Here is a 25,681-nt window from a genome sequence, read left to right as displayed (position 1 = left end):
GGCTTTTCCCCTACTTCTAAATCCTACCTCTCATGCTACTCGAATTTCAATACTTTTTTGTCTCTCTCTCTATATATATGTAAATCTAAGATATCCTATTTTCCCAAGTCCATTTTCCTAGCTAGACTTTTTTTTTTTTTTCCTTCAATTTTAGCTGGTTCCTGGGCACCCTTCTGCTTGGTCCAGCTCCGGCCGGGGATGCAGAAACGAAGGAGGCCCACAGGTGGCGATGTGGTTAAAGTACACCTGGGCTGTGATTGCCGAGACTGGATTTACCAGTCGGCCTGTCAGAGGGAAGTCGGTCTGCTTTTTAGCACCAGCGCTTTCATTTGCAAGCAGATACTCCCGGCTGAAGTTTCATATACCTGTGTCAGGATGTTGCTTCTACGCTAGACTTCAGCAGGAACAGGTTTAAAATATTATGTTGCCTCAGATGACTGAGAGACAGTGGCAGCTCTCAGTCACACCGCAGCCACTGGGTATGTACTTGACATCGGCGGTGGCAGTGTCCCCGCAGTGTGCAGCGACCTGCCCCACGCAGGGCTGCCCTCTCCCGTGGCACACATCAATTTTGGCCTCTGCGTACCTGCCGCAGCTGCCCGCCTGCTGCTGCAGTTGCAGCGGCGTCGGACCAGCCAGCCCGACTGTCCTCACCGTGTCGGCTGCTGCTTATGTCAGTCAGCGGCCTGGAATCGAGAAACTAGCCTCATGAAGTTTTCCTGTTGTTTAACAGATCCTGGAAACGTGTAATTTGTCTGCCTCTGAGGAGCCCGTTTGGGTGTGCGTGCGCCCAGTGCTAGGCAGAGCCAGGCAGGAGCCTGGTCCAGCAGCCAAGCCAGTGCCCATGCTCGTGGGAGAGCCGTTCGCTGGGACAACACCCGTGAGTTACGGTGTTCGTAAAGGTACTGGGAGTGTTTTGAGGGCCTTTTTCAGCTATACGGTGCTATGTTATTGCTTGTCTTGCACACTGCACCTAACCTCGGAGGCGTATTTTTCCACTTTTAAGCGTCCCTACTGAAGGGTACTTGTGGTTGTCCTTGGGCGCGCTCTCAGAAGCCCAGCCGTCCCCACAGCAGGCGAGCAGTCCCACTCGCTGCCGCCCGCTCGCAGCAGCCCGACCGACCCCTTCCGGACCCCCGGGGGGCACCGGCAGCAGCGGGCCGGGCCGCGCCGATCGCTCCCGAGCTGGTGGCCGCGGGGGGACGGCTGGGAGCCCCCGGCCTGGGGCGGCGGGGCCCGGCGGCGGCCTGCTCCCGGCGACCTGCTCCCCGCCACCGGGACCCCGGCGCCCGCCCGGCCCGGGGGGGCAGAGGGGGGCGGCGGGAGGCCGGTGCCGAGCCGGGCCGGGCGCCCCCGAGCCGGGAAGGGCGCGGAAGGACGGGGCCGGGCCTGGCGGCGGCGGGGCCGGGCCGCCCCCGGCCAAGTTTCTCAACTGGTGGCCGGGCGCGGGGCGGGCGGCGGGCGGCGCCCTAACGGCCGCTCCCCACCTGCCTGCCTCCTTCCTCCGCATTCCCCTCCTCCTCCTCCTCCTCCTCCTCCTCTCCCCTCTCCCTTTTTTTTTTTTTTCTCCTCTTTCACTCATTCCTTTGTCTTCCCCGGGATTGGCAGGTTTTATTATTCCGCCTGAACAAGCCGGGGGCGGATTGGCTGCGGCGGGGCGGGCGGCGGGGCCGGCCCGGAGTGTAGTTGGGATTGCGCCCTGTCAGTAACACATGTGCGAGGGGCAGCGGCCGCACACGCACGCGGGCTCACGCGCGCTCACACCCGCTCGCACACCCGCGCGCGGCGGGGACACGCGCGCCCACGCGCGGCCGCCCCCCCCCGGCCCGCCCTGCCCTGCTCTCCTGCGCTCTCCTCTCCTCTCCGCGGCCGCCCGGCTCGGCTCGGCTCGGCTCCGCGGGGAGCTCGGCAGCCGGCGGAGGGGGCGGGGGGGAGGCGATACAAAGTGAAGCCACATTGCCAAACTTACCCGGCGATTGCGGCAGCGGCAGCCGGCGGCGGCGGCGCCCTGCGTGTGCGGCTCCGGCGGCGGGGGGCTGAGCTCTGCGGCTCTCCCCTCCGGGGAAGCGGGAGCCGCGGGGAGGACCGCGGGCAGCCGCCCCTCGTAACGGCAGCGCTGCTCGTCCAGCCCGGGCTGCCGCTCCCCGGGCTGGGGGCTCCCTCCGGAGCAGAGCCGCAGCGCGGGCGAGCGAGCGCGGCGCCGGTTCCCTCGCACGGCGGCAGCCTCCGCGGTGACCCCGAGCGACGCCGCTCCCGGCCTCTGGCAATATAGAGGGGAAGCAGGTAAGGAGAGCGGCCGCTGCCCTCCGCCGCGGGGCCGCGGGCCGGGGGGGCGGCGGCGGGCCCCGGGCCCCGGGCATTGTCGCCGGCCCCGCGTACAAAGCCCGGCCGCCGCCCGGCCCCGCCGCCGCCGCGGGGAAGGGAAGGGACGGGGAGAAGGGGAAGGGGAGGGGAAGGGGCTCCGGCGGCCGCCGAGCCCGGGCGGAGGGGCCGGGAGGGCGGGGGCGGCTCGGGGAAGCCGCGTCCCCCGGAGTAAACAGCGCTCCGAAACAGTGGCAGGAGAGATCAAAGTGAGCTCGCTGGCTTCGCTCCTCGCCGATCCCCTTCCTGCCCCCCGCACGGTCTTTTGTTTCGATGCGGGAGAAATCCGGTGAATCACCTAATTAAAACCAAGACATGAATTAAGCATCCATTTTTGTACTACAAATTGCCAGCTCTCCGCTCGTCCCTCCCTTGGTCTCCATTAAAAAAACACCAGAGACGCTGTTAAAAGGGGGGGGGGGGGTATTTTGCCTCTAGCTTCCAGCTCTGCTTTCTATTTCACTGACTCCTATCCCAGGACCTAAATTGCTTGGCTGTGTAATTACTAGAGTAAGCCTATTTAAGTTAAAAGCTTTTTTTTTTTTTTTTTCCTCCCCCCCAACTCTAAATGAAACTTGATGAGGGCCCGTCCTTAGTTATCAAGGGAGTCACTTTCTGGTCAGTCCTCTTGATTCATCTTTTTAGATTTAATCAGCATTAAGGTATTGCTTGTCCTTAAGAGCTTTAGCTTAATGGGGTTACTGGATGCTTTTCTCAGTGTAACGTTTCCCATTTTATATATATCTGCCTTCGACAAAGACGGGCTAAGGTGGTAGCATGGAGTCTTTTTCTTTCTTTTAAGAAATCCGAAGTGATTTAAAGCGCAGGGAAACGGTTTAAAGACTCAGAGCAGGAAATGCAGATTCATTTAGGCTGTAGCTGGAAACTGTAACAAAAGGCAATTCCTTGAACAAATGCATCAGAAATCAATTTACATAAAGGTATATGATGCGTTCGGATAAATGCAATGCTAATGGCTTTTAGAGTGGTTTTCTTTCCAAAGTCTCAGGGTTTTTGTTACAGCTTAATTGGTGCAGTTCTTCTGGTTTATTGTGCGGTCGCTGGACATACCTCCAGGAACTCTTTCTGAGGAAATGTGTGTTTAAAATCGGCCTAAGTTCGCCGTCTCCTGAAGCCAAGTTGGGCCGGTGGCAGGAAAAGTTCGTCCTCGCTTCCCTGGAGGTATCGGGCTGAGCGTCCTGAGCAGATAGCCAGATGCCTCGGCATGAGCACATACGGCTTACAGAGGACAAAGACAAAACATGCTGCTTAATTGGCAGTAAATAACTTGATCTTTTTATAGTATAAGTGACTAGAGGAACACCGGGAGTTTATTGGACTCTGGATTGAAGGCAACAAATTAATCGGTTTAGAGTAAGCTTTATGAATTGATTCCTATATTATCTCTCAGTTGTCCTGCTTGCGTAAAACGTTTATTAGAAAGTGAAAAATGCCCTTTGGTAGCAGTTTGGGGGGCAGCCCCAGCCTGAGCGCTGCGCTTCGTTATCCTGCTGCTTTCCTACGGCAGGCAAACTTTTTTCTTCTTTTTTTTTTGAGTAACAAAGCTTCAGCATTTAAACCGCTGATCGAGGGCAGATTAGCGAGACCGAAGTTGAGCGTGTTTGTGCGGGACGTTAGCGGCCGTCCCGAAGCTCACCGGCCTTCCTCGGGGCCGGCCGCGGCCTCGGCCCGCAGCCTGCGCGTGTGCCTCAGCACCGGCACCGCCGCACCTCGGGGCCGGCCGCCCCCGCCGCTCCCGGGGGCCGGTTTCACGGCTCCCTTCCACCCCCCGGTGCCCCCCTCCCGAGCCGCGGGGCCGTGGCGGTGCCGGCCGGGGGCTGCCGGCCCTGACCCGGCCCCCGCGGCGCCCCTGTCCCGCAGGCCATGGTGAACCCCGGCGGCAGCTCGCAGCCGCCCCCGGTGACGGCGGGCTCCCTCTCGTGGAAGAGGTGCGCCGGCTGCGGGGGGAAGATCGCCGACCGCTTCCTGCTCTACGCCATGGACAGCTACTGGCACAGCCGCTGCCTCAAGTGCTCCTGCTGCCAGGCCCAGCTGGGGGACATCGGCACGTCCTGCTACACCAAGAGCGGCATGATCCTCTGCAGGAACGACTACATCAGGTGGGCAGGGGGCGGCGGCGGGGGGGCGGGACGGCGGCTGCAACTTTAAAGTGGTTTGTCAGCACAAAACAAGTCCCGACTAAAAATAAACAGCAATCAGGGAGGCTAAATTAATCTGCTTTGTTGTAGTGTTGAAGGAGAAGCGTGCATATCTGAACGGTAAATGTTAAAATCGCGGGGCTTAAATAAGGCTGTGGCAGAGGTGCTAAATAATGAAACGCCTGCCTTTAGTATCTGATTAATTATGATATTTACATAAGCACCTTTAAACTCCTTTGAGTGGAAACAGAATGACTCATTCTCTGCTCTCCTTGTGAAAGAGCTGATTACCCGCCAGTCGGAGGGCCAGTGCTCCTGCTTACAGCCCCAACGGGAGCGTTCGGCTCCGCGTTACAGGGGGCCCGAACCGGCATTGCTCCGAGCTTCAGCACGGAAAACGTGGGGAGTGGGGGCAGAGGGGATACGCTCTCGCTCCGCATCCCTTATCTCTTCCTCTTCCGAAGCTGTACGCTGTAAGTGCCGCAGATTTGGGTAGGGGGAACTAAGCCTTCCTAATCTGGCATCTGTTGGGGCGCAGCGCGATTATGCACAGTACCCCTTCCAGCGCGCTTCCCATATAATTAATAGAAGGAATTCATGAGGTCAGGTGCCCGTGCGATCTTTTCAGGTGAACTCAAGCTACTTAAACTCATTAATTTAAAAGGAGGCATTTTGAAGGATTACACATTTAATTTGAGTAAATGGTTTGATAGACTGATGCACATGAATGCTTCAAGGAGGTGTTCTATTTCAACATCCAGTAATTAAAAAAAACAACAAAAAAGCCCCATACCTTCCCCGCATAGCAGAAATGCATAGTTAAAACAAATTGTGTTTTGTTTGAATGCTTCTGGCTCCTTGCTTACAGTAAATGTCAAGAGTTAACCCAGGTTTTTCTTTTCCCTAATGGATGAAAAGTTCCACTTTTTTCTTCCTTTCTGCAAATCTGGCCGGAAAACCTTACAAGTTTGTTTATGTTGTAAAACTTCTGTTCGAGAAGATCAGCACTGTACTGAATACGTGCAAATGCATGGAGGCATCCTTAGCCTAAAAGGTCGGTGCTGAGGCTTGGTTGCTCAGATAACGCAGCCTCTGTCCCGATACGTGGCCTCGTCTTCAGTCAGTTAAGTAGAAGAAATGCAGCTCTCAACATCTTTAAGGAATCAAAGCCTTGGCTTTTGGGGGTATTTTTAGAGAGAAATGCCAGAAAATCAGCGCGTGTAGCTTTTTAATAGTGCTTTTTGGTCATCGTCCTAAGCAACAAGCCTAAGCCTGGCAGAATTCTAATTAAATAGAGCAGAACGGTGTTAGGGAAAGAGTCTTGTTTGAAGTGGAAACATTGACACTACTGTTGAGATGCAGTGAATAGTACAGATTCATCACTCGACCAACACCATCAAACAAACCCTCATGTCTGATTACTACTAATTAAAAGGAGAAGATGCGTCCACCGTATCCCAGAGGCAAGTTCAGGCAAGCTTATCACAGTCCTTTGGTTTTGTGTTGCCAAAAACTAATACTAGTGTATTTTGATGTAGGCGATTATGAATAGGATGCTTTATCAGATGAGGGTTTTGAATTGATCTCCTTGTTCTATCGCCTGACTTCTCTTTAGATCTGGGTGATTTGACTTGCAAAAATAACTCAGACAGATGCTTGCTGAAACTTGAACTGGACACCGTACGCTCAAGGTGGGGTTGGATGGCCTGGCTGTGTGAGGGCTGAGTTAACTCGGAGCTTCCCCTCTGGAAACAGACTTCGTGGGCTTCCACGCGGGTCGTGCTGGCATGTGCGAGACCCTGGCCCTTCTGCTTTTGAGGCAGACCCTCTTGGTGGCGGAGGCGATGCTCCTGTTTGGCGGCCAGGCCCGCCAGTGCCTCTCTGCCATCTCCGCGTGACTTGTGTCGGGCTCTCGCAGTGCCACGCTCCCTTCGCCGGGCAGCAGCCATGGGCACAGCTCCTAACGGGGACACGGGGGCACGGCTCCCAAAGCGAGGAGGAGCGAACAGCCGGGCAGGCGCCAGGTGAGGGGGCCTCGACTCCTCCAGGCCAAGACAGCGCGGGGCCGTTCGTTACTGAGCGGTGGGTGTGAGCCCTCCGACGTCGCGTGTGGGTTTGTTGTTGTTGAACCAACACAGCGCTCCCCTTTCACTCCCTGCCTCCCCCCAGGAGCCGACCAAGCACCAAATTAGCCGTGGCGCTGGGAGAGCCGCCGCAGCAGCTTTCATTGAAAGCCAAGGTTCCTGGGAAAGGAGAGGGAGGCGAAAATCCCGGCCCGCTCCCGCTCCCTCCCCGCCGCCACAGAGGCGTTCGCAGGGCGGAGAGCGGAGCGCAGCCCTCCCAACCTTCAGATGCCAGATAAAGCAGCAGCGTGGCAGCGAATCCGCACAATTAAAAGCTTTAATTAGTGTCTCCTCCATTTTCTCTTAGTTCTGATAGGTTTTATCTAATGAGATCTGGTCCCTGGCTTAGATCTGCTCGGAATGACGTGTCCGAAATGAATGAGAGCCGCGTTGCAAACAAAACATTTAATTAACAAAATTGGCCTCTAAGAGAGAGCAGGGAGTGGTGGGGAAGGGAAGGGAAGGACGGGGAGGGGGAGGCCGCCCAGCCTCGCTTAAAGGGGCCGTGCCCGCGGCCCCTCCCCACCCGTCCCCTCCCCGGGGCGCAGCGGGACCCAGACCTGTCCCTGTCCTGCCATGGGGCCGGGGTGTCCCCGCGGCCCCTCTGGGAGCCGGGATGGGATGGGAAGGGGGCTGCTGGGCAGCGAGTTCATTTCCCTGGTAATCAGCGGCAAGCTGCTGCATTCGGGGAGTGCTGTCCCTTTAATTGAACAGGCTAGGTAATTAAATGGCACTTTTCCAATAGGACGTGCTAGGTAAATCTAATAGTTGGTTATTTAATATCACTTTGAAGTCTGCCCACTCAAGCACAATGACAGCACAGGAGCATGTGAACTATTAGCTAGGAAAAAAAAAAAAAACAGGATCTCAAAAATTAATTAAATCGCATGCAATTTAGGGGGAACGTTTATCTTGATTTGTCATAACAGAATTAATTCAAGGCCTCCAATTCACTTGGGGGCAGATCTGTTACTCTGAATTAACCAAGCGTAATTTGGCTGTTTTTTTTTTTCTTCCCCTTCTCTAATGCAGCACTTGCCATTATGCACAGCCCCCCTTTTAAGTATCAATAGCTTCTGGTGCTTTTAAGGTGCTTGGTCTCTAGTTATTCTGAAGTACCTTTAATGGACTTGGCTCCAGGCATAATTTCTGTGTTGCCTTTCTTTGTTACATTTAATATAGCTGGTGCAGAATTTAGATTAAATATAGGGAATGTACGGAAACACCAATCGCTTCTGGATCAGTAGGTCTGGATGTGCATTTCTCTCCGAGAGGGCTTGGATGTATGTTTGTGGGCACAAATCCGTACTGCGCTGTGCGAGATCTGGAGCAATTACATCTGTCTGCCTCCACAATGTCCGAAACAACTGGAACCACAATCTGTTAGTGTAAGTTGCTTGAGATGTGCGTCTGCTGATTCTGGATTTTGAGCAGCAGGACATGAAACTGGACTGAAAAAGATTTCTTGCTGCCTTCGTTCCCACTCTTGTGAAAGTTCTGAAAAAAAAAAAAACCAAACAGGAGTGCTTGTGTGTATGGGGTGTGGGGAATGCAGTGTTGGAACTACCCAGTAGTTAATTTAAGGTGGCTCAGTAAAATGCTGTTAAGTGCAGAAGAGCTGCCTTGTCCGTATAGGGAACCTCTTGATGTTTGTGATTGATTGCATTGCCCAAATGTTGAAATATTAATGACCTTCTTGGACTGAGGACCCAAAGAGGAAACTGAAACCAATTCTGTCATCACAATTAAAGAGTCCCCTGGCTTTAATTAGCCTGACCTGGGGTATCTCTACCCATTGCTGCAGTTAAAGAGAAAAGAGCCCATTAAAGTCCAGTCTGAGACCGATAGCTACTTAATTGAGCACCTAAAGCCTCAAGCCTTTTAAATCAAATACTGTCCTGGACAGTCCCCCTGGTTAGATAATTAGCTCTCCAGCCTCTCAGAAACCATGTGAAACAACTTTTTCAGTAAAGAATAGTTACTGTGGTGGACTTCCTTTACTGGTAAGAAGGAATAACATTTTGTTTATAGATAAAACCTTTTTCCTGCTAATGGTATTAGAAAACAAAAACATTCATAACAGCAGAGAAGGAAAAATAAGCCTAATTGTCCTTGTAAATAACACACAGCGCTGGGAAGGTGTTGTAATTTTCAGGAATTTTAGCGAAGATTCAGCCGATGTGACTTTGGAAAACAGAATTGTTCTGGAAACATGCTGAGGGAAAACCTAAGATGCGTGGAAAGCCTCTGGATTAGTTTGACTCCGTTTATTAAAATTCACAGACATTCAAGGTGTACAAGCACTTCTACTCGGAGAGAATTGTATAACAAATGAATGCTTAATGAAGACAAGTAGTGCAAGGAGATCAGTATTCCAAAAGCTGTGTTTTCAGGCGGGTGCTGCAGTCGCACAGAGGGCTGGGAGAGACCACTGATCGTGTTCGTCTTCTCCCAGACGAGCGGCATCGTCTGCTCGTCTGCAGGACCTTGCCTTTCTGCCCCCACCCTGCCAGTAATGCCCTTGTCGTCACCCATTGCCCTAGATTTGTGGCTCTTTGCTCTAGATACGTAGCGATGTCTCGCTGCCTCCTCTCGGAGCGCTTCCCATGCACCTTTTCTACGTGCCAACTTCATTACTAGTAACAATGGAGGAAGAAAAATGCATATCGTAAAGCTTTGGAAGTAACCTCATGTGGCGGCTCGGAACTGGTCCTGATTTAGAAGATGCCCTAATAATGGACCCTCAGTTTCTAGACAGTTTAGTCCTTTTGGCTGGAGGTCCTGACAATGTATTAGTTCAGCTTTCCCTTTGTAACCGCTGTGATTCTGCAAGAACGTGTCAATGTGTCGTGGATCTCAGACTAATTAGTTTTGAAATGGAGTTTTGATTGAACTCTTCAAATCGATGCTGCTGCAAAATTTGTTTCTCAGCTTCCTATTAAAAGCCATCTTAAGGGGCAGTTTTACTACTCTCTCTGTCGTTCAGTCGATACATTTAATAACAACTTACAGGCTATTTTCAATAAAGTGGCGACAGCAAATTAGTAGTTTGAACATGACAAGCCTCCTCTGCAAGCTCAGATTCTGAAAATTCAAAGCAATTATTTTTATACAGAGGCACACTGCAATCATTCAGATTACGGGTATTCTGTTGTAATGCGTCTCCGAGGTTGACACAAACAGAATTTTATGACTTTATTTGGACAGGAAGGAGATGCAAATATTAATATTTATTATGACACCAATACGCTAATTTGTAAATCCTATTACTGTGTTTTACATCGTGCAGAAAAGTGGGTCTGTGACCCTGCCAGCTAGTTCAGTTTCCTTTTTTGCTGTGAAATGATTGTGGTACTCTTTATAAATATTTGTGTGTATTAGAGAGAGACGCGCAAAAGCAAATAAAGGTTTTCTAATTCTAGCTAATGCAATCTGTAAAAGTAGAACTCAATAATCATTATTGTGTTATATTTTGAATCGATGTGTTGTGCCTTTAAATGGATTTGAAGAATTATGTATATATTTTTCTTCACCACTCTTCTGCCTATTTCCCCCCTCCCCCCGCTGCCTGTGCCCCCCCCAACCCAATGGCAGATGTTGTGGTCTCATTTGATTGCATAGGAAAACTGCAGTGATACAGCAAACACCCAGAGAGATATGATGACAAATGGGTCCAGATCCCGGTAAATTACTTTCTGCTCAAATCGAAATTTCATTCAGTTTGTTGCTAGCAGAGATGAAGTAATCTAAATTGTGGACTCAGGAGCAGATAGAGGGAAGTTGGAGCAAGCATTTCATTATCAAGAGAGAGAGAAGGTTAGGATGAAAGAGATGAGCAGAGGCAAATCTAAAGTGTTGACACCATGATTGAAAAGGTTAACCCATACACATTATATATCAACCTGGATAGCAGAGAGTTTCTAATGGAAACTCTGCACTGATGGAGGTTTACTGGAGTTTCAATACACTGAGCATGATGTCTTCTTAGATATACAATCAAATCCTCTTAACCCTTTTGATGACTCATATCTCAAGATATGATTAAAGTACAAAAGAGTTCTTCATATAATTTCAAGGACACAATGCATTTAAACTCCAGTCATGAATTGTATCTTTTTTTTATGATGAACCCAGTAATCTGATAAAATGTGTGTAGTACAGAATTGTTTGTGTTTCTAGAGGTGTAAGTCAATATTTCTGATTAAATCCTGTGTAACCACATCCAAGGTAGGGTGAAGCTACCAGTTGTGATATGAAAAAGTATATTTTTGTATAACAACACGTAAGCGAGTTGGAAGACAGGGGTCAGAAGTCTAAAATACTTGTGTAATAAACCATGGCAGTGATGTGCAAAAATGCTTAGAGCCTCTTGTGTTTTAAATAATTCATGATCATCACCTCTGTTTCAGGTTATTTGGAAACAGCGGTGCTTGCAGTGCCTGTGGACAGTCCATTCCTGCTAGTGAGCTGGTCATGAGGGCACAGGGCAATGTCTATCATCTTAAGGTGAGGGGGGTTTCTACGTATTTTTGTTATTAGCTGATGAGAACTGCCGTACTTCTGTAGTATAAAATCTGCATCTGCTTGTGAATGAAGTGTGAAGCAATAACTAGAGATATGAGTACATATTATGAAGCTTCCCTTAGTGTGTAGCTTTGTTCCCTCATAATCGGTAAAACTATACTTGAGTTATGTACTGCATAGTCCCAACAGGTAAGACTAATGCCATGTTTGGAGGTACTAGAAACCAAGCAGCTCCATATCTCAACTGTACTCACAGTCTCTGAAGTGTAATTTTCAAACCTGCAGCATACTTAATTTGTGCTGTAGTTTCACTTGCTGTCTTTTTTCCTTTTGCAGTGTTTTACATGCTCTACCTGCCGGAATCGCCTGGTCCCAGGAGATCGGTTTCACTACATCAATGGCAGTTTATTTTGTGAACATGATAGACCTACAGCTCTCATCAATGGCCATTTGAATTCACTTCAGAGTAATCCACTACTGCCAGACCAGAAGGTGAATACTCAACAATTACTAATAAGCTTTATTAGAGCTAAATGAAGATCAATTTCTTTTCAATCTAGCAGTGGACATTCCCCACCCCTGCAAAGAGACCTTTAAGTAACTGAATTTAAGTAACATAGGCATGGGGTACAGGAAGAAAATACTAACCTTTAAATATGACACATAGGGTGAGTCAGTTTATTTTGGTTTGGGCATGTGCAGCTGTACAGCTGTTGAACTCTTTTTATGTACAAAGCGAAATGGAGAGCATACGTTAACATAAACTCTTAACAAAGAGGAGCATTTTATTTTATAATCTTGAAATTAAGGGCTACAAGAGAGCAGGTTTCTGTGGGAGGAAAATTAGATCCTTTAATATGGAAATAAATGTCTTGTGAAGAGAAGGTTCCTGAACCAAACCAGTGTAAGGTTTTAGTTGAGGAGGCATGCTGGGGTACTCTTTCAGAAGTATTTCCTTGTCTGTTTTATGTGTCATAACTCAGATTTAAAAACCAAAGTGCTATTTTCTTATCGCTCCATAACACTAATAGCTCAACTAAAGATTGTATATCTCTGTGGTTGATAGCTCTTGGTTTCTAGCTAAATGAGTAAATAATGACTGTACAAATCATATAGAGAAGAAGAAAAAAAAATTCTGATCAACAGTTGTCCTGTAAGGCTGAAACTAGATAGTTTTAGATCTATTTTAATCTCCTTAATAAGTCCTAAAGCTATGCAAGTGAGTGCATTTTGATAACTGCTGTGCCTAATTTGTAACAATTACTGTCAACCTTGAGTTAAGAGACTGTTCATTCCACCCTGGTCCAGAAAAGAGTGAATGTATGACTCTTGCACATAATTTTATTCACATCATATTTCATACTGATTATGTATTGATGACATTGATTCATTTACTCTTTACAGCGCCACTTGCATGGATATTAAATCTTATTGACCACAGATGAATTTTAATTTCAGATTGGTGATAGATTTTTCCATCAGCTCTGATAGTATATTTGACTTTTTCATCATTAACCCAGGCAATCACACAGCACTGAGTTATTGCAATGAAACAAAAAGTGCACACTTCAGTTGGTAATTCTTTATGGATTTACAATAGGAACTTCATTAATGTCTGTAAGGATCACAAAAAATAACATTTATCTGCAAATAGGAATTTTGAAGATTAAAAAATCTGGGACAAATGCTAGGCTTATCTATTCTGTAACATGCAGAATAATTTTTAGTGCTTTTACTTAGCGGAGAGATATATGCAAGAAAACACAAACTGGTTTTTAAGGTCCAAGATTTTTTTGTTTTCTCGCTACATTTCAATATCCATGTTTGCTTTTTTTCCCTGTGCATAAATTTACTGATTAATTTTAAGTATTCTTTCAAGTCTTATGCAGTGAGTGTAATTACATCAAAATAAAACATGGACTTTTTTATTTACTTAATTTGTCAATTGAGGTGATGAGAGAGTTGAGTACCAAAGTCGTATATATAGTTAGGCAGAACAAAGATAATTAAGATTGGAGGAGAATGTGCAGCTTCTTTTCAAGGAAGTACAAATACAGTTAAAGATTCATAGATTTATACTGTTGTGAATTTTAATGAAACAAATCTGTAATACAGAGTAGCTGGTGGTGAATCTGTTAAATGAATATTTGTAGGTATCCCATTTCGAAATATAGGTAAAACCATTCATCTTTATACACTGCAGTAAAAGGTTTACCTTTCTGAGAGAGTGGTTTATCCACTTGTCTTCTGTGAATGTAAAGTTTAATGTAACTTCAAATAGGTGTCTAAATTGTCATTTAGTTTTATCAGTTTCTTACTATGCCTTAGTAAAACATAAAAATGATTTAGTTGCAATAAAAGCAGTAGACATGATGAGGAACATAGAACATGGAAAAGAAGTAAAATTGGACTAGGCTTGCAGAGCTCATAACTGAAGACACCTAGCAGAAGCTAAATGCAGAGAAGATGCTGAGAGCAGGTCTTTATTAGTTCTGTCACTGACAATTAACTGCATCGCTACAGTCGATGATGAGGCAGACAAAGAGGTATTAAGAAGATAGGGGAGAGGGGTTATAGTTTGTTTTGATTCTTTGTAATATAATGTCTCCAGAAAACGGTGCAAGTTTCCCTCCCGGTTTTCTGAGGGGAATTGTGGAGCGCCTGAATTTCAGGAAACTGAGTTACAGTTGAGGAGATGAGTTGGTAATTCATAGGTTTGTCAGGTGGCTGGAGTGCTGGAAGATACAGGGGCAAGTGCCAAAAGAGAGCTTTCGTGTGTTAGCATTTTAACAATCTGAAGATGTAAACATCACAGATGGTTTTCCAGAAAGCTGTGTGTTTTAGGGCCACTAATTAAAAATGTTCTTCCACTATGACAGAGTTGGCTGTAACAGATACTCTGTATTAAACATTAAAGATCTATTAGTCTCCAGGTTATTCTGCTACTAGAGATTGTAGACATAGCAGAATATTCACAGGGTTTTTTTATTAAGCTGAAGAGATTGAGACATACTCCTTGCAATAAAACACATTTTTGTTGCATTTGTGAAGGCGACAGTTATGAACTTACTATTCTCTTAATATGTAGTTGACAAGTTAACGTACTGGTGACTGGTGCAGGCAGAAAGGGTTGCATGATCTGACTGCGTAAAATCTTGACTTTGTTTTTAAGGAGGCAGATGCAGTGGTGTTGGCTATTACTGACTTTTGCCTCCCTAAGTCAATTCACACATGGAAATTATAACCTTTCATCACTTGCTTTGAGTCTGAAAACAAAACAAAACTATTTCACTTCAGATTGGTACTGCTTGCCGGCAGAAAGCAAACTCAGTTTGTGATGTCCTGTGTGCCATTTTATTTGAAGGGGTTGTGTTGTCCTCTGTAGAGAATTGTCTATACTTTTTTGGCAGTGGTAGTATTTCTGTAGTATTTCTTGTTTGCCAACAGTATTACCGCCTACTAAAAGTGTAATTTTTCCACCGGTTGGCAATGTTCGGAGCAAACGCTTGTCTTCAGCTTCTAATACTTTTAAATAAAGTATGAGTTAGATTACGTCTTTCAGAGAAGATCTTAAAAATCTTCTGGTTTACGTATCACTCAACAATTCCCTTGTAGTTACATAATTGGTGTTGTCTGTGTCCATAGTAGAAGATATTTGATGCTCATTTATTAAATATGCTTGCTGGCTGCTCCCTAATCTTTGTTCTGGACAGACAAATTACCTTTCTCACACTGAGCTTCAGCTCTGGGGAATTAAACCTCCAAGCCTCTACTACTTTAATTAGCTTGAAAGTGGGGGGTTGCAGTTACTAATAGACCTCAGGCTTTTAGTAACTTAGAGAAAGGGTGAAAAAAGAACTTCCTGGGAAGCGCAAAATGTCATTTAAAAACCATAAAATTCTCATATATATTATTTCATTTTGGTAATTGCAAACAGATTGTATTTGAAGACTATGGATGATCATTTCTATTTTATCCATGAAAGTTTAGATTTTTATTGAGTTAGACACTTTTAATTATCACAATTCATTAACACCAGTGTGAAAGCACATGTTTGACTTCATATATTAAAATGTTTATGTAACATTAACTAACACACCAGATGAGGAATTTTAAATGGGGGGTGGAGGGGGTGGGGGGAATCCTGAAATATCTATATTTAGCTCTTGTGCAATGCAGCATATTAACCAAAGTTGCCTTGGGAGGATATTGGCTGTACTTCTTATTTGCTTTACACACTATTTCTTCCAATTATAAGATCATATTACTAGCGTCTTCAAAGGCATGGCATAATGTTTCTTCCCCTTTAAAAGGGGCCCAGAAAAGCCACCTTATTCACTGTACGATGTGCTACCAGAAAGTACACTTATTTATTGTTGTCGTGTTTTTTTCTTTACTGTCTGCTCTTTTTAGTAGTGAAACTGCAGAAAATATTTGCTTTTTGCTATTTGAAGTTGAAACATTAGCAGTGTGAATGGATAGTGTAGAAAGCCTTAATCAAGTCACAGTTGGAAAGTAATCTAATAAAAAAGAGATTAGTGAATAAGGAAAAGACAAAAGCAGTCATGTTGTAGTTTCCTATCTCAAATTTAGTATTCTAGCTAAGATACCCATTTTTATTTCTTGCAGGTCTGCTAAAAGGTCAGAGTAATGCAGAATGCGTGCCTTCATCTCAAATTTTGTTCATCACAGATGGATCCCATGTCTCCAAGTAGACAAGTCACCTTTGTAGCTAGCATCAGTGCCAGCTCCATACCATTGCACCTTCTTTATTCTTGATTGCCCTTCCCACATTTATTGGTGTATTAAAATGACTGAATATGAACATTAAGGACTCCATGAACCTGGGCTAATGGGAGACTGTAGAGAAAATGAAAAAAGATCCACCGGAGGACATCTTTGGGGGGGCGGGTGGGGAAGATGACTAATGAAGCTAATTAAAAGAAGCATTGAAATCTGCTTTCTACCCTCATTAACAATTAGCAGGGCACTGGCCAGTTTGTACCCTGTGTTTTACCTTAACAACATTCTATTTGCTCTTTGTATATTTAAGTGTTGTAAGGAAATGTGTTTCAATCAAACTGAACATGAGATAAAGGAAAGATGTGGCTTTTGTGATATTCTATCACAAACACTTTTATTGTATCTCTGTAAAATACAATGTATGTATGCATGTAAGTGTTTTTGTCCTAATGTTGCTACTTCCCATGGCAAAAAAAAAAAAAAGAGAAAAAGGAAAAAAAAAGTCAGGCTCATAGCAGCTACTGTGTAGAAATTTTCACCTACTTCTAATTTGCTGAATGAAGAAAAATCTTTTATTTGTGATATTTTCAGAGACATTTGCTCTAGTATGGTGTATTTAAATAATAAAAAAGTAAAACAAAAAACACTGAATTGAGTATGGGTTTTAGAAACTTTGCTTTATTAAAAAAAAAACTACATTCGAAACATTACTCTGAAACTAAGTCTTACATAGTCATTACCTTAATTGTCAGTTACCTTTAAAAGTAGCTTTTTTTTTTCTTTTTTGTCTTATGCCAGTAAAAAACCTGTTAAACTACTACTGTGTTACTCTTGGCAAGGATACAGAGCACTGCTTCAAAATGATCTTTATTTTTCAATGAGATTCTTACTTCTGGTAACAAACAAATATATTACAGTTCATATTGCAGTGAATTATGGTATGTATTATAGGTATTGTGGTCTCTTTCTATCCAGTTCTTTCCCGCAGAACTGTTAGGGGTATGCATGTGTCTGTGAGAGTGCAAACATGAGTGTGTATGTATATACCTTAAGAGGTCAAAGAATAATAATAAAAATAGAAGCAACAAAAGGGCTGTACTTCACGCTGAGCAATAGAATTGAGTGTTCATAAAAAGGGATACAAAAGCTATTCTGATCTGAACAACACAAAGTTGAGTTTGTTGTGGCAAGAGACTTGACTTTTTAAAACTGATAAGGAAAGAAAAACACACTTCCTGGACTATTTCCGAGAGCAAACCGATCTCAAACATGATCTGTCCTCTGGAAGGAAAGAAACAAAAAAGCAAGAAAACTTCCTCTAAGCTTAGAAAGGGAACGACTTCATTTACTGGGTTTTTCCCTTCAGCTACTTATTGGTAGATCTGTGTAGAATAACTTTTGAGAAGAAAAAAAATCCCCACTTTTCATTCTTATAGCAAGAATACTAACGTGATTCTATGACTGTGCATTGAATGCCTTCAGTCAGGAAACTGCAAGCACCTAGAATGTGTGTCTGCTGCAATTCACAGCAAATCAATATTACCAACTCTTTGGCTTTTATCGGAGACTAATACATTTGAAATACATCATCATTATGGTTTTTTTTTAATTCTGTTTTCAAGGAGATGTTCACTGTTTGGTTATGGAGTGAGCTTGACTTACTTTTGTTGTGATGCTGCTACACAAAAAGCTGAATTATAGATTTGTCTGTCTAAACCAACAGCAGATTTTTTTTTTTCAGATCTTACTTCTTGATCTCTAGTATATTGGAGGTCTGCTGAATTTCTTCTTTAACACTTCAGTGCCTGTGCAAAAATTGGACTGTTGCAGAGAAAATAAAATGATGTAGTGTACAGTATCAGACAGTAAAGACAAAAAAACACTCGTATAACATATAAAGTAATAAAACTACTGAAGCTATGTATGTCTTTTTAATTAAATGCACTTACATATATTTTTAAAATAAGTTTGTAAGGTTTTTGAGCTGGCATTAAAGTCTTTAGGTAAGAGTCTTGCAAATTGTGCTGCTTGAATATCTTTGAAAAGACACTTGAAGTCATATGAATATAGAATTCAAGTATTAGTGAGTCTGCAGACATCTTTTTTATATTCTTTAAGTATAAGCACTCAAGGTACCGTGTTTAAATCTAACATGTACAGATTTTTGGTTGTCCAATATAACCTAGAAGTGCTAAGAAGATAGCTAATAACTTCTAGTCGGTAATGTAGCATAGCATTTAGTGATGTAGAGGTTGAAGTTCATTAACGGCTTTAAATAAACTATTATATGACTCGTTTGTAAAGCACAGCTACCTATTTAATAGCTTACTTTAAAAGCATTTCTTAAGTTGCAGACCTATAAGATTACAAATGTCACTCATGTTAGCATAATCCACATGCAAGTGATGAAGCCTTTGCTTTGCTGTGCTAAATTGGAGGAGGACTAATGGAGCTATGAATATACAATAGAACATATTTAAGTAGTATTCTTCCTTTAGGTAAAACACTTTCTTGAAACCAGAGGCATTTCAGACAATAAAACATGCTGTAATGGGGATGTTAGGTGTGGGTAGAAGGCTACTGGAAACACTTAGATTTGTCCATATGTGAAAAATGACTTTTTTTTTTTAAGATCTGTAAAGAGAAACGTGTACTTGTTCACCTTTTATCACATGCATTTGCTAGGCTGAGCCTGAAATACACCTCCTGCATTTAGTGCTGCTGAAAAGTCATACAAATAATCATTCAGTAAGAGCTTCCCTCACTTTCAAAAATGAATGCTGTTAAAAAAATCAAAGGAAATATTACTAATCTGAAATCATCCTGGTGAACCTGGATAAAATGCTCTGTCTATACTGCATCTAAACGTCTCAATCATATAAATTGTCACTCTTATTAATGAAACAATTTTGTAAAAAGATTGCCCTCTAAATGGGTTTAATGTTTTTACCTATCCAGCTGTCTAGTTATGAGATTTACGCATCCTGGCAGGCAGTGGGACATTAAGCCTTTCCAAACCAAATTCTGTTTGCAACAAGATACTGTCTTTTCAGTCCTACATGATTTATCTTTAAATATTTTAACAGGTTATGCAGTATCTTATGAAATATAAAATGAGAATGTCTTACCAAAATGAAGCCTTTGAAATTAAGTCACATCTTTAGAATATTAACCACACTGCGTTTGTCTCAGTTTTTCCCTGTTAGTTAACACAGTTAAAATTTGCATCATCTAATTTTAGGAAAAATACTAAAAAAATAAATAAATCTGATACTAGCATAATGTGACTTGCTAGCAGGCATTTCGAAAGATCATTTTAATTTAAACTTTATATCAAAATTCTTTGGCTGGTATTAGGCGTTAAGCTTTTCCAAGGACCTATGTTCTGAACAGCTTTATTGAAGTAAATGAAATTGAGACCGGGACATGCACGTATATATTTTTTTTAAATATTATATTTCTTCAGTGTGAAATGGTGTGTTCCGGGACTGGTGTCACTGCCTCAGCCTACCCTACATCAACTACCAGATAGCCATCGTTGCTGCTTGTTACTTTTTAGTACCAGGTGTATGCCTATTGTCAGTCCAGCGGAGCCACAGAAGAGCTTATTGCAATTAAATAGCAATTTGTTTCTATGAAACTGCAATTAAAGTATTACTGATCAGCCATTTTAGATTGGCAGTGCTTTGCCTGCATGTTAAGCAGTGAGGAGCTCTCGGTTCATATCCGCGGAGCCTGAGCTGTGAGCGGCAGCGAAGTGCAGCAGCTCGCCTGCGTCCCCGGTCGGGCTGTAGGCACGAGCCCTCGGCCCCGCGCCCCTCAGCACAAGCACGCTGTGGGCAGCAGCAGGCCCGTACCTTGGGCTCGCAGCGTGCGGGGCCTGCAGTTATTGCTGGGTTCTGCTCCCATGTAGGCAGGGATGTGCGCGCTTCCTGGGGGGATGTTTTCCACTTCAGATTGATTCTGTGGCGAATGGACTGCAAGCTGTGGGCCGCAAGCCAATAACGCGCTGCAGGTCCTGACTTGTTGGAGATGTGTAAACAGGGCTACTATAGCTCCTTAATCACAACTAATAAAAGACTAGAAGAAAGCAATCAATTACCCCATAAGTTCTTTGTTTTTGTTTTTGTTTTTTAATAAAAAGCAGGCATATAGCTGACATGGCTGCTATTTTCACGCCTGTACAACAGAATAGGTGAGACAGTTTAAGGCACGCGCACTGTCTTACCGGCTGTGCCCAGGCCTTGGTGGTGGCAGCAGCAGTGGCAGCGGCGGTGGTGGCAGCAGAGATGGTGGCAGCAGAGGTGGTGGCAGCAGAGATGGTGGCAGCAGAGGTGGTGGCAGCGGGCCCTCCCTGGGGACCCAGAGTGCCTCCGGCCCCGTGCAGGGCAGAGCCCGGGGCCGCGTGGCGGCTGCACCTGGGTGACTGCGCATCTGAAATGTAAATGTTCGGTGCAAATTAAAAACTTGTTTGTAAGAACTCAAAGAGGAATTAACTTTGTAGTGGTAATTATATTTCTTAATTATCACCGTATTTTAACAAAGTCTGAGGCACGTTAACTTCAGTTCCTGCATTTTTGCGCGGCGGAGGCTGTAGACATCCTCGTTCCTTTGCCAGAGGGGATGATATCACACCTGTGGCATGCATGAGATAAGCGTGGCTTCGTTTCGCAGCGCTGGTGTCTCTCAGAGATGTTCCTTGGGGGGGGGGGGGGGTGGCCCGTGTCCCACAGCTGCCACGCCATCCCAGCCGGGGGCGGCCAGGCGGGCTGCCGTGCCGGGTGGCAAAGGGGTGGCATGAGTGCCCGCGAGGCGGCCGAGCCAGGCCCCGGCTGGTGGCGAAGGGCAGGGCGATGCCTGCGTGCGAGCCGCCGCGAAACCAGCGCGGCCGACAGCCAGGAGCTCACTCACCCGCTGTGGCTCGGGCCTGTGCCTGAGCCCAGGGCCTGAAACAAGCCCTGTTTGCTGGAGACAGACGAGGCTGTGTTGAAGATTTTTATTTTTTTCCCCCACACTCTGTGGGTATTTTTTAACAAGCCAGGTTCTGTTGTTGTGTTGCCTTTAGCCACATGTCTATAGTTACGTCCACAAAAATGTTTTTTTGGCGTGCAGGGGGCTGTTCGGCTCGATGGTTGGGAAATGATAGCCGTGGGTTTGTGTCTTTGCCTGGTGAGGCACCGCGTGGTGCTCCTTCACCCCTGCTCACTTCTGGCTTCTCTGCTGAAGAGCAAGCAACAGCCTGGCACCCACGGGCTGGGTTTTTGTTATTATTAGTGTTGGTGTTTTTTTTTTTTTTAAGTGAGGCCTCTCAGTGCTACTGTATGAAAAGCAGCAAGCTGCAGAACAGTAGCGAAGTGCAAGCCATACAGAGGCCATGCCACGCTGCGTCAGGGAAGAGGCAAAGGGTCCAGCAACGTCTGCTGGCCCCACAGCAGGGCAGCACCGGAGGAAGGTCCCCGGCCTCTGCAGGCCTGGCCCCGCAAAGGGATGGGGCTTTCAAACAGCAAAGCACGCACACCTGGGATGGCTAGAAATTTTAAACGGTGCTGAATAACCTTCAAAAAATATGAGCTTTGAGCTTTAACTTCTCTTGTACTTACTGGTCAAACACAGGTCTCTCAGCGCACTGTGCCATGTTGTTCCCATCGCTCCCGCATTTTAACAACCATTTTATTTGTTTATATCTGTTCCCTGCCACGTTAGATGTACACCCCAACTGACAAAAACACTGAGTTTGAAAACTGAATTATTTTTAAACAGTTAAACAATGTTAAAAAAAAAAAAAAGTATTTTGCTTAGTCACTGCTATATACTTCAGTTAAAAAAAAAAAAAAAAAGAAAAGCTCAACAATTTTGCTGAAACAGTCCTTCAGTCCTTCAAACCACGGCATTAAGACCAAAACTAAGCTTGAGAAATTCCTGCCCCAAAGGAACTGAGAGAGAGAGCATGACAGTGGAGAGAAAGTGGACCTTTTGAAAGGAGTTAGTCTCTCCAGTGAGGTCCTGGACCCCAAGACCCTGCCCGTGAGAGCATCAGCTGCACTACCAAGCACAGCAAAGGCAGCAGCACACAAGGCAACCGTGCAGACGGCGTCAGCCCTGGTGCTTCTCGGTGTCGGGGAGCAGGGCACAGCCCAGTCCCCGCTGCTGCTGGCTGTGTCCCTTGCTTTCACGGGAGTGGTGGCTGTCGAAGCACTCCGTGCCGTGCAGCCGGGTTCCTCTGCAGCCAGCACAGCCGCTGTTTTTTTCCTGCGTTGTTGGAATAAGCTGTTAATTACATTTTGAACTATCCATGCACTTTTCCTCTTAGGGGATCTTTCAAGCGAGCCTTCCACTAACAACGTCGGTGGTTCGCCGAAACCTCTTGGAATAATCATCGGTTCCATTGAACTTCTGCCAGTTGTTTTGTTAAACTAAATGGAGAGAACAGGGCCTATATTCTTTCTCGAAACGGAAGAGATTGCCCTGTGATTTGGGGAAATCTTGATTGCTTACAGAAGAATAAATGAACAAGGCAGATATTAACTTTACACCTGACTTCAATTTCTTTGAGAAGCAGCGGAGAAATGTCCAGTAGGAGGAAAAAGATCCAGCTAGAACTCATAAGCTAGCCAATAATAGTCTAATTTTATTGTGCTGTAAAATCATCAGCTGCTTATAGAAAACAAAGGGGCAAGGAACGCAGTATTTGTCTTTTATTCTTACAAAAAAACTTGAGATCAAACAGCCTCTAAAAGACTGAGCTGATATGCATCCGACTTACGTATTTTTTTGATATCCTCTGATAGTCATTCCACTGATGTATTTGATAGGTAATTATATCAGCCATAGCAAGATGCTGATACGAAATAGTGGAAGACTTCAGTGTTTTGCCATAAAGCTTATACCCCTTGTTATTGAACTCCCATCAGACTTGGGATCTGCAGCAATCATTTGAAAGCTGTAGCTGGTATTTTTGTGCTTATGCCACATTTAAAAATTATTATTCTTGCTTCATCAGTTAGTCTTTTTAGATGGCTTGAAAAAAAACATATTGCAAATGAGCTACTATTCTTATTTGTTGTTTTAAGAAGGGTAAGCACTGGAGTATTCAAATGGAACAGATTATACCTTTAATTACATCCAAACAGGATGCTGAGCTGATTTTTCTATTTTCCGTTTAATTGCTATAGTTCAAAAAGATATTGCAAATTTGTAAATGAATTATTTAAGCATAGCCTTCTGGCCTCTGTGTTTAGGAAAGAGACCAGAAGATGAAGAAGAAGGAAAAAAAAATAATTTATAGGGCAATATTGCCACTTGCATCTTTAAAAAAATGTTTGAACTTCTTGGGGAGGCGTTTGAGCTAGATGATGTTGCATGCTTTCTGGGAGCATTCAGTGACTGCCACGGGGTTTGTTTGCATCCCTCCCCCCTGAGGGAAGCCCCGCGTGTGCTGTGGGTGGCAAAGTGCTGTTCTTCTCCAACCTGCTTACCAGCGAGCATGCCACTTCACCGATGCGATCCCAACCAGCCACCGCTTTTGTGGATGTGCTTGATCTCCATTTTCCTACATGCAAAATGAGAATAATGAAAGCAAACACAATTCATCACTTCTTAAACTAAATATATTTCCATTTTTGTTTGCATGTGCATGTGCATATATCACTCACCGTATATATTTAGAATATGTACTGTGACATTACAGCCAGTGATAAATCCTACTCGCTTACTGTATGTGTTATTTGCTGCAACATTAAGCTCAGTAAGAATTTTATATGTAACTTGTACCAAAACTAAATATATTGTGGAATTGATGCGCAGTTGTAAACAAGAGCATAACTTCCCGATTCAACACAGTTGAAGGTGGCAGCTTGTGTGGCAATTCTTTTATAAACAACTGCAGACTTTCCAAAGAATAAGTCAGTTAATTACATTTTTAATGATGTTTTTAGAAAATAGCATTCTTGGTGGAGGGAAACCTATAACACCAACACAAAGAAGTAAACCTAGAGCTTGTACTGAATCAAGAAATGCCGTGGGGGAAAAAATGGATTTGTGCTGGGCCCAGGTCTTTTGCTCCCCTGCCTTTTTTTCTTTCTATTGAAAGTGTCCATGTAGAGGAGTTTTTATAGCTCTGGTAGTTTCAGAGCAAGATGACACTGCCAGAATCTTTTTCTTTTCTTCTTCCTTTTTTTTTTTTTTTTAATGTGTATGTGTGGATTATCTTATTTCATTATTTTCAATAGTGCTAAGTATGCGCTACCCACTTAGAGAGCTGATGCCGTGCATAGCAAAGCTCAAGATGTCCTCTTAAATACGCACAGCTTATGCAAGGCCGTGACATGAGCAGGCTTTAACCACTAGCAGCGTTGGCAGCTCTGAAGGGCTGATATGATACAGCCTTGCCGAGACATCACGGGTAGCATGGGGAGATCCAGGGAGAAGCTGAAACAGACAGAGTAAGAGCAGTACACAACTTTTATTGATGAAGTTCAGGGGAAAGAGGCACCAGGGGCAGCTGTATTAATCCCGTAATAACTTGAAATATAATCAGGCCATTGCTGCAGGGATGGGTAGGATGGGAGGGAGGTGGAGGTGTCAGGGTTTAAGTTCACAGGTTTTCCCAGTTCATTAAAAAGTGAATCAATCAGAGAAGCGGGCTTGCTTTTCAAAGGGCTGGCAACGGCGAGCGGCTTCGGCCATCGGGAGGCAGGCAGCCGCGGGAGCTCGGCAGGCATCAGGCTCGGCAGCCGGCTGTGTTTTGCCCTGCTCGAGCCAGTAAAACGTGTTATAATGTGCTAGGGGAGATTCTGGCTGGATTTTGAGGACTTAAAAGCCAGGCAGGGTTGGTGCTGTGGGCCATAGAAAGGTGACGCTGATAGATGTTTATAAAGGGGGGAAAAAAAAAAAAAGTTTTGTTTTATGTTTTCTGGAGTGGTGGTTTTACCAGCAGGCAAACAGGCAGAAGGAGCCTGCCTACAGGACCCCTCTTTGTAGGCAGCTGGTATAGTAATTAGCTCATTACTATTAATTTTTGCCATCCCCGGACGGATCAGTGACGTATTCAAGAACAAAAAAAAAAAACCAAAAAAACACAGAACTTCATAATATCTGTAGCTGGCGCTTCTTGCATCCTTTTGTTTAAGCTGGTGCATGTACGCAGAGCGGGAAGCAGCCTCAGAGCGAGATGCTCATACCCACAGGCGCTCAGAGGTTTAGGACAGAATGCCCTACATTTAAATAGGATTCATTACTTTTTAATTACTGCACAGTCCAAGAGGACTCAATGAGCATACATGGTTGTCCAAACTAGTGTGATGTGCTTGGTCACCAGTGGTAGGGACGCGAGTTTTGTCACTGGCCTGCACCTCACGCACAGCTGGGACACTGGCAGAAGGTGTTTGCGTACAACCTCAGACCAGTGCTGAGAAGATGGTAATAAAAGACAAGCGTCATGTGGATGGCTGACATGGGCAGAAAAACCTTACGCTATGGGTGGTCCCCCTGATCGCTGGAGGAGCTGCATGCAGAGCAGCAGCTCTCTCTAGCAGTAATGTAACGTTCAATGTCACACTAAGAAAGGTAGGCTTTTTTCACTGAGAGGTAGGCTTTTTTTTTTTTTTTTTTTTGCCAGTGCTTGCTTCTAAGTCATTTCAGAATTCCAAGAAGTCAGTAACAATTTGAAAAACCCAATGTAGCTGTTTTTCTGCCACTCTTCAAGGCAGGCAAGGTTTGGCAAGGGCATATTTTAATCTCACCCACCCAGCTTCACTGCACGTTACTTTGGGC

The 25,681-nt window shown here is 44.9% G+C and overlaps 2 protein-coding genes across 10 annotated transcripts in view; one reads left to right on the top strand and one right to left on the bottom strand.

Annotated features, from left to right (window-relative positions):
* The first annotated feature begins 330 nt into the window (after positions 1–330).
* Positions 331–17,830, top strand: LMO4 (LIM domain only 4). 5 transcript variants are annotated; one of them, XM_083847232.1, is made up of 5 exons: positions 331–479; positions 734–880; positions 4,243–4,481; positions 11,053–11,149; positions 11,504–15,788. In XM_083847232.1, the coding sequence occupies exons 2-5, from the start codon at positions 845–847 to the stop codon at positions 11,702–11,704; spliced, it is 573 nt and encodes a 190-aa protein (XP_083703358.1). In that variant the 5' UTR covers positions 331–479; positions 734–844; the 3' UTR covers positions 11,705–15,788. The 5 variants fall into 5 exon arrangements, with proteins under 5 accessions (XP_083703358.1, XP_083703359.1, XP_083703357.1 ...); XM_083847231.1 differs by lacking the exon at positions 331–479 and adding an exon at positions 15,797–17,830 and having other exon boundaries at positions 856–880; positions 11,504–11,659; XM_083847235.1 differs by lacking the exons at positions 331–479; positions 734–880 and adding exons at positions 1,453–2,283; positions 15,797–17,830 and having other exon boundaries at positions 11,504–11,659.
* A 1,239-nt stretch (positions 17,831–19,069) lies between these two features.
* Positions 19,070–25,681, bottom strand: part of LOC310903636 (uncharacterized protein) — a 503,466-nt gene continuing 496,854 nt past the window's right edge. For 4 of the 5 annotated variants that reach the window (XR_014587628.1, XR_014587629.1, XR_014587630.1 and 1 more), the window contains one exon: positions 19,070–23,459. The gene's annotated coding sequence lies outside the window, so the exon portion shown is untranslated. Of the gene's footprint in view, positions 23,460–24,062 lie in introns of those variants that run through there. The other variant, XM_083847242.1, reaches the window with a different exon arrangement.

Source organism: Anser anser, assembly GCF_964211835.1.
Source record: "Anser anser genome assembly, chromosome: 8".
Lineage (NCBI taxonomy): Eukaryota > Metazoa > Chordata > Aves > Anseriformes > Anatidae > Anser > Anser anser.
The sequence above is the reverse complement of the archived record's forward strand: the minus strand, read 5'-3'. Positions and strand labels throughout refer to the sequence as shown.

Excerpts from the sequence above, each read along its gene's own strand:
- LMO4 (XM_083847232.1), top strand. The coding sequence starts at position 845 with ATGCTCGTGGGAGAGCCGTTCGCTGGGACAACACCC. Across the intron at positions 881-4,242 it reads CGTTCGCTGGGACAACACCC|GCCATGGTGAACCCCGGCGG; the intron begins GTGAGTTACGGT and ends CCTGTCCCGCAG. Across the intron at positions 4,482-11,052 it reads TGCAGGAACGACTACATCAG|GTTATTTGGAAACAGCGGTG; the intron begins GTGGGCAGGGGG and ends CCTCTGTTTCAG.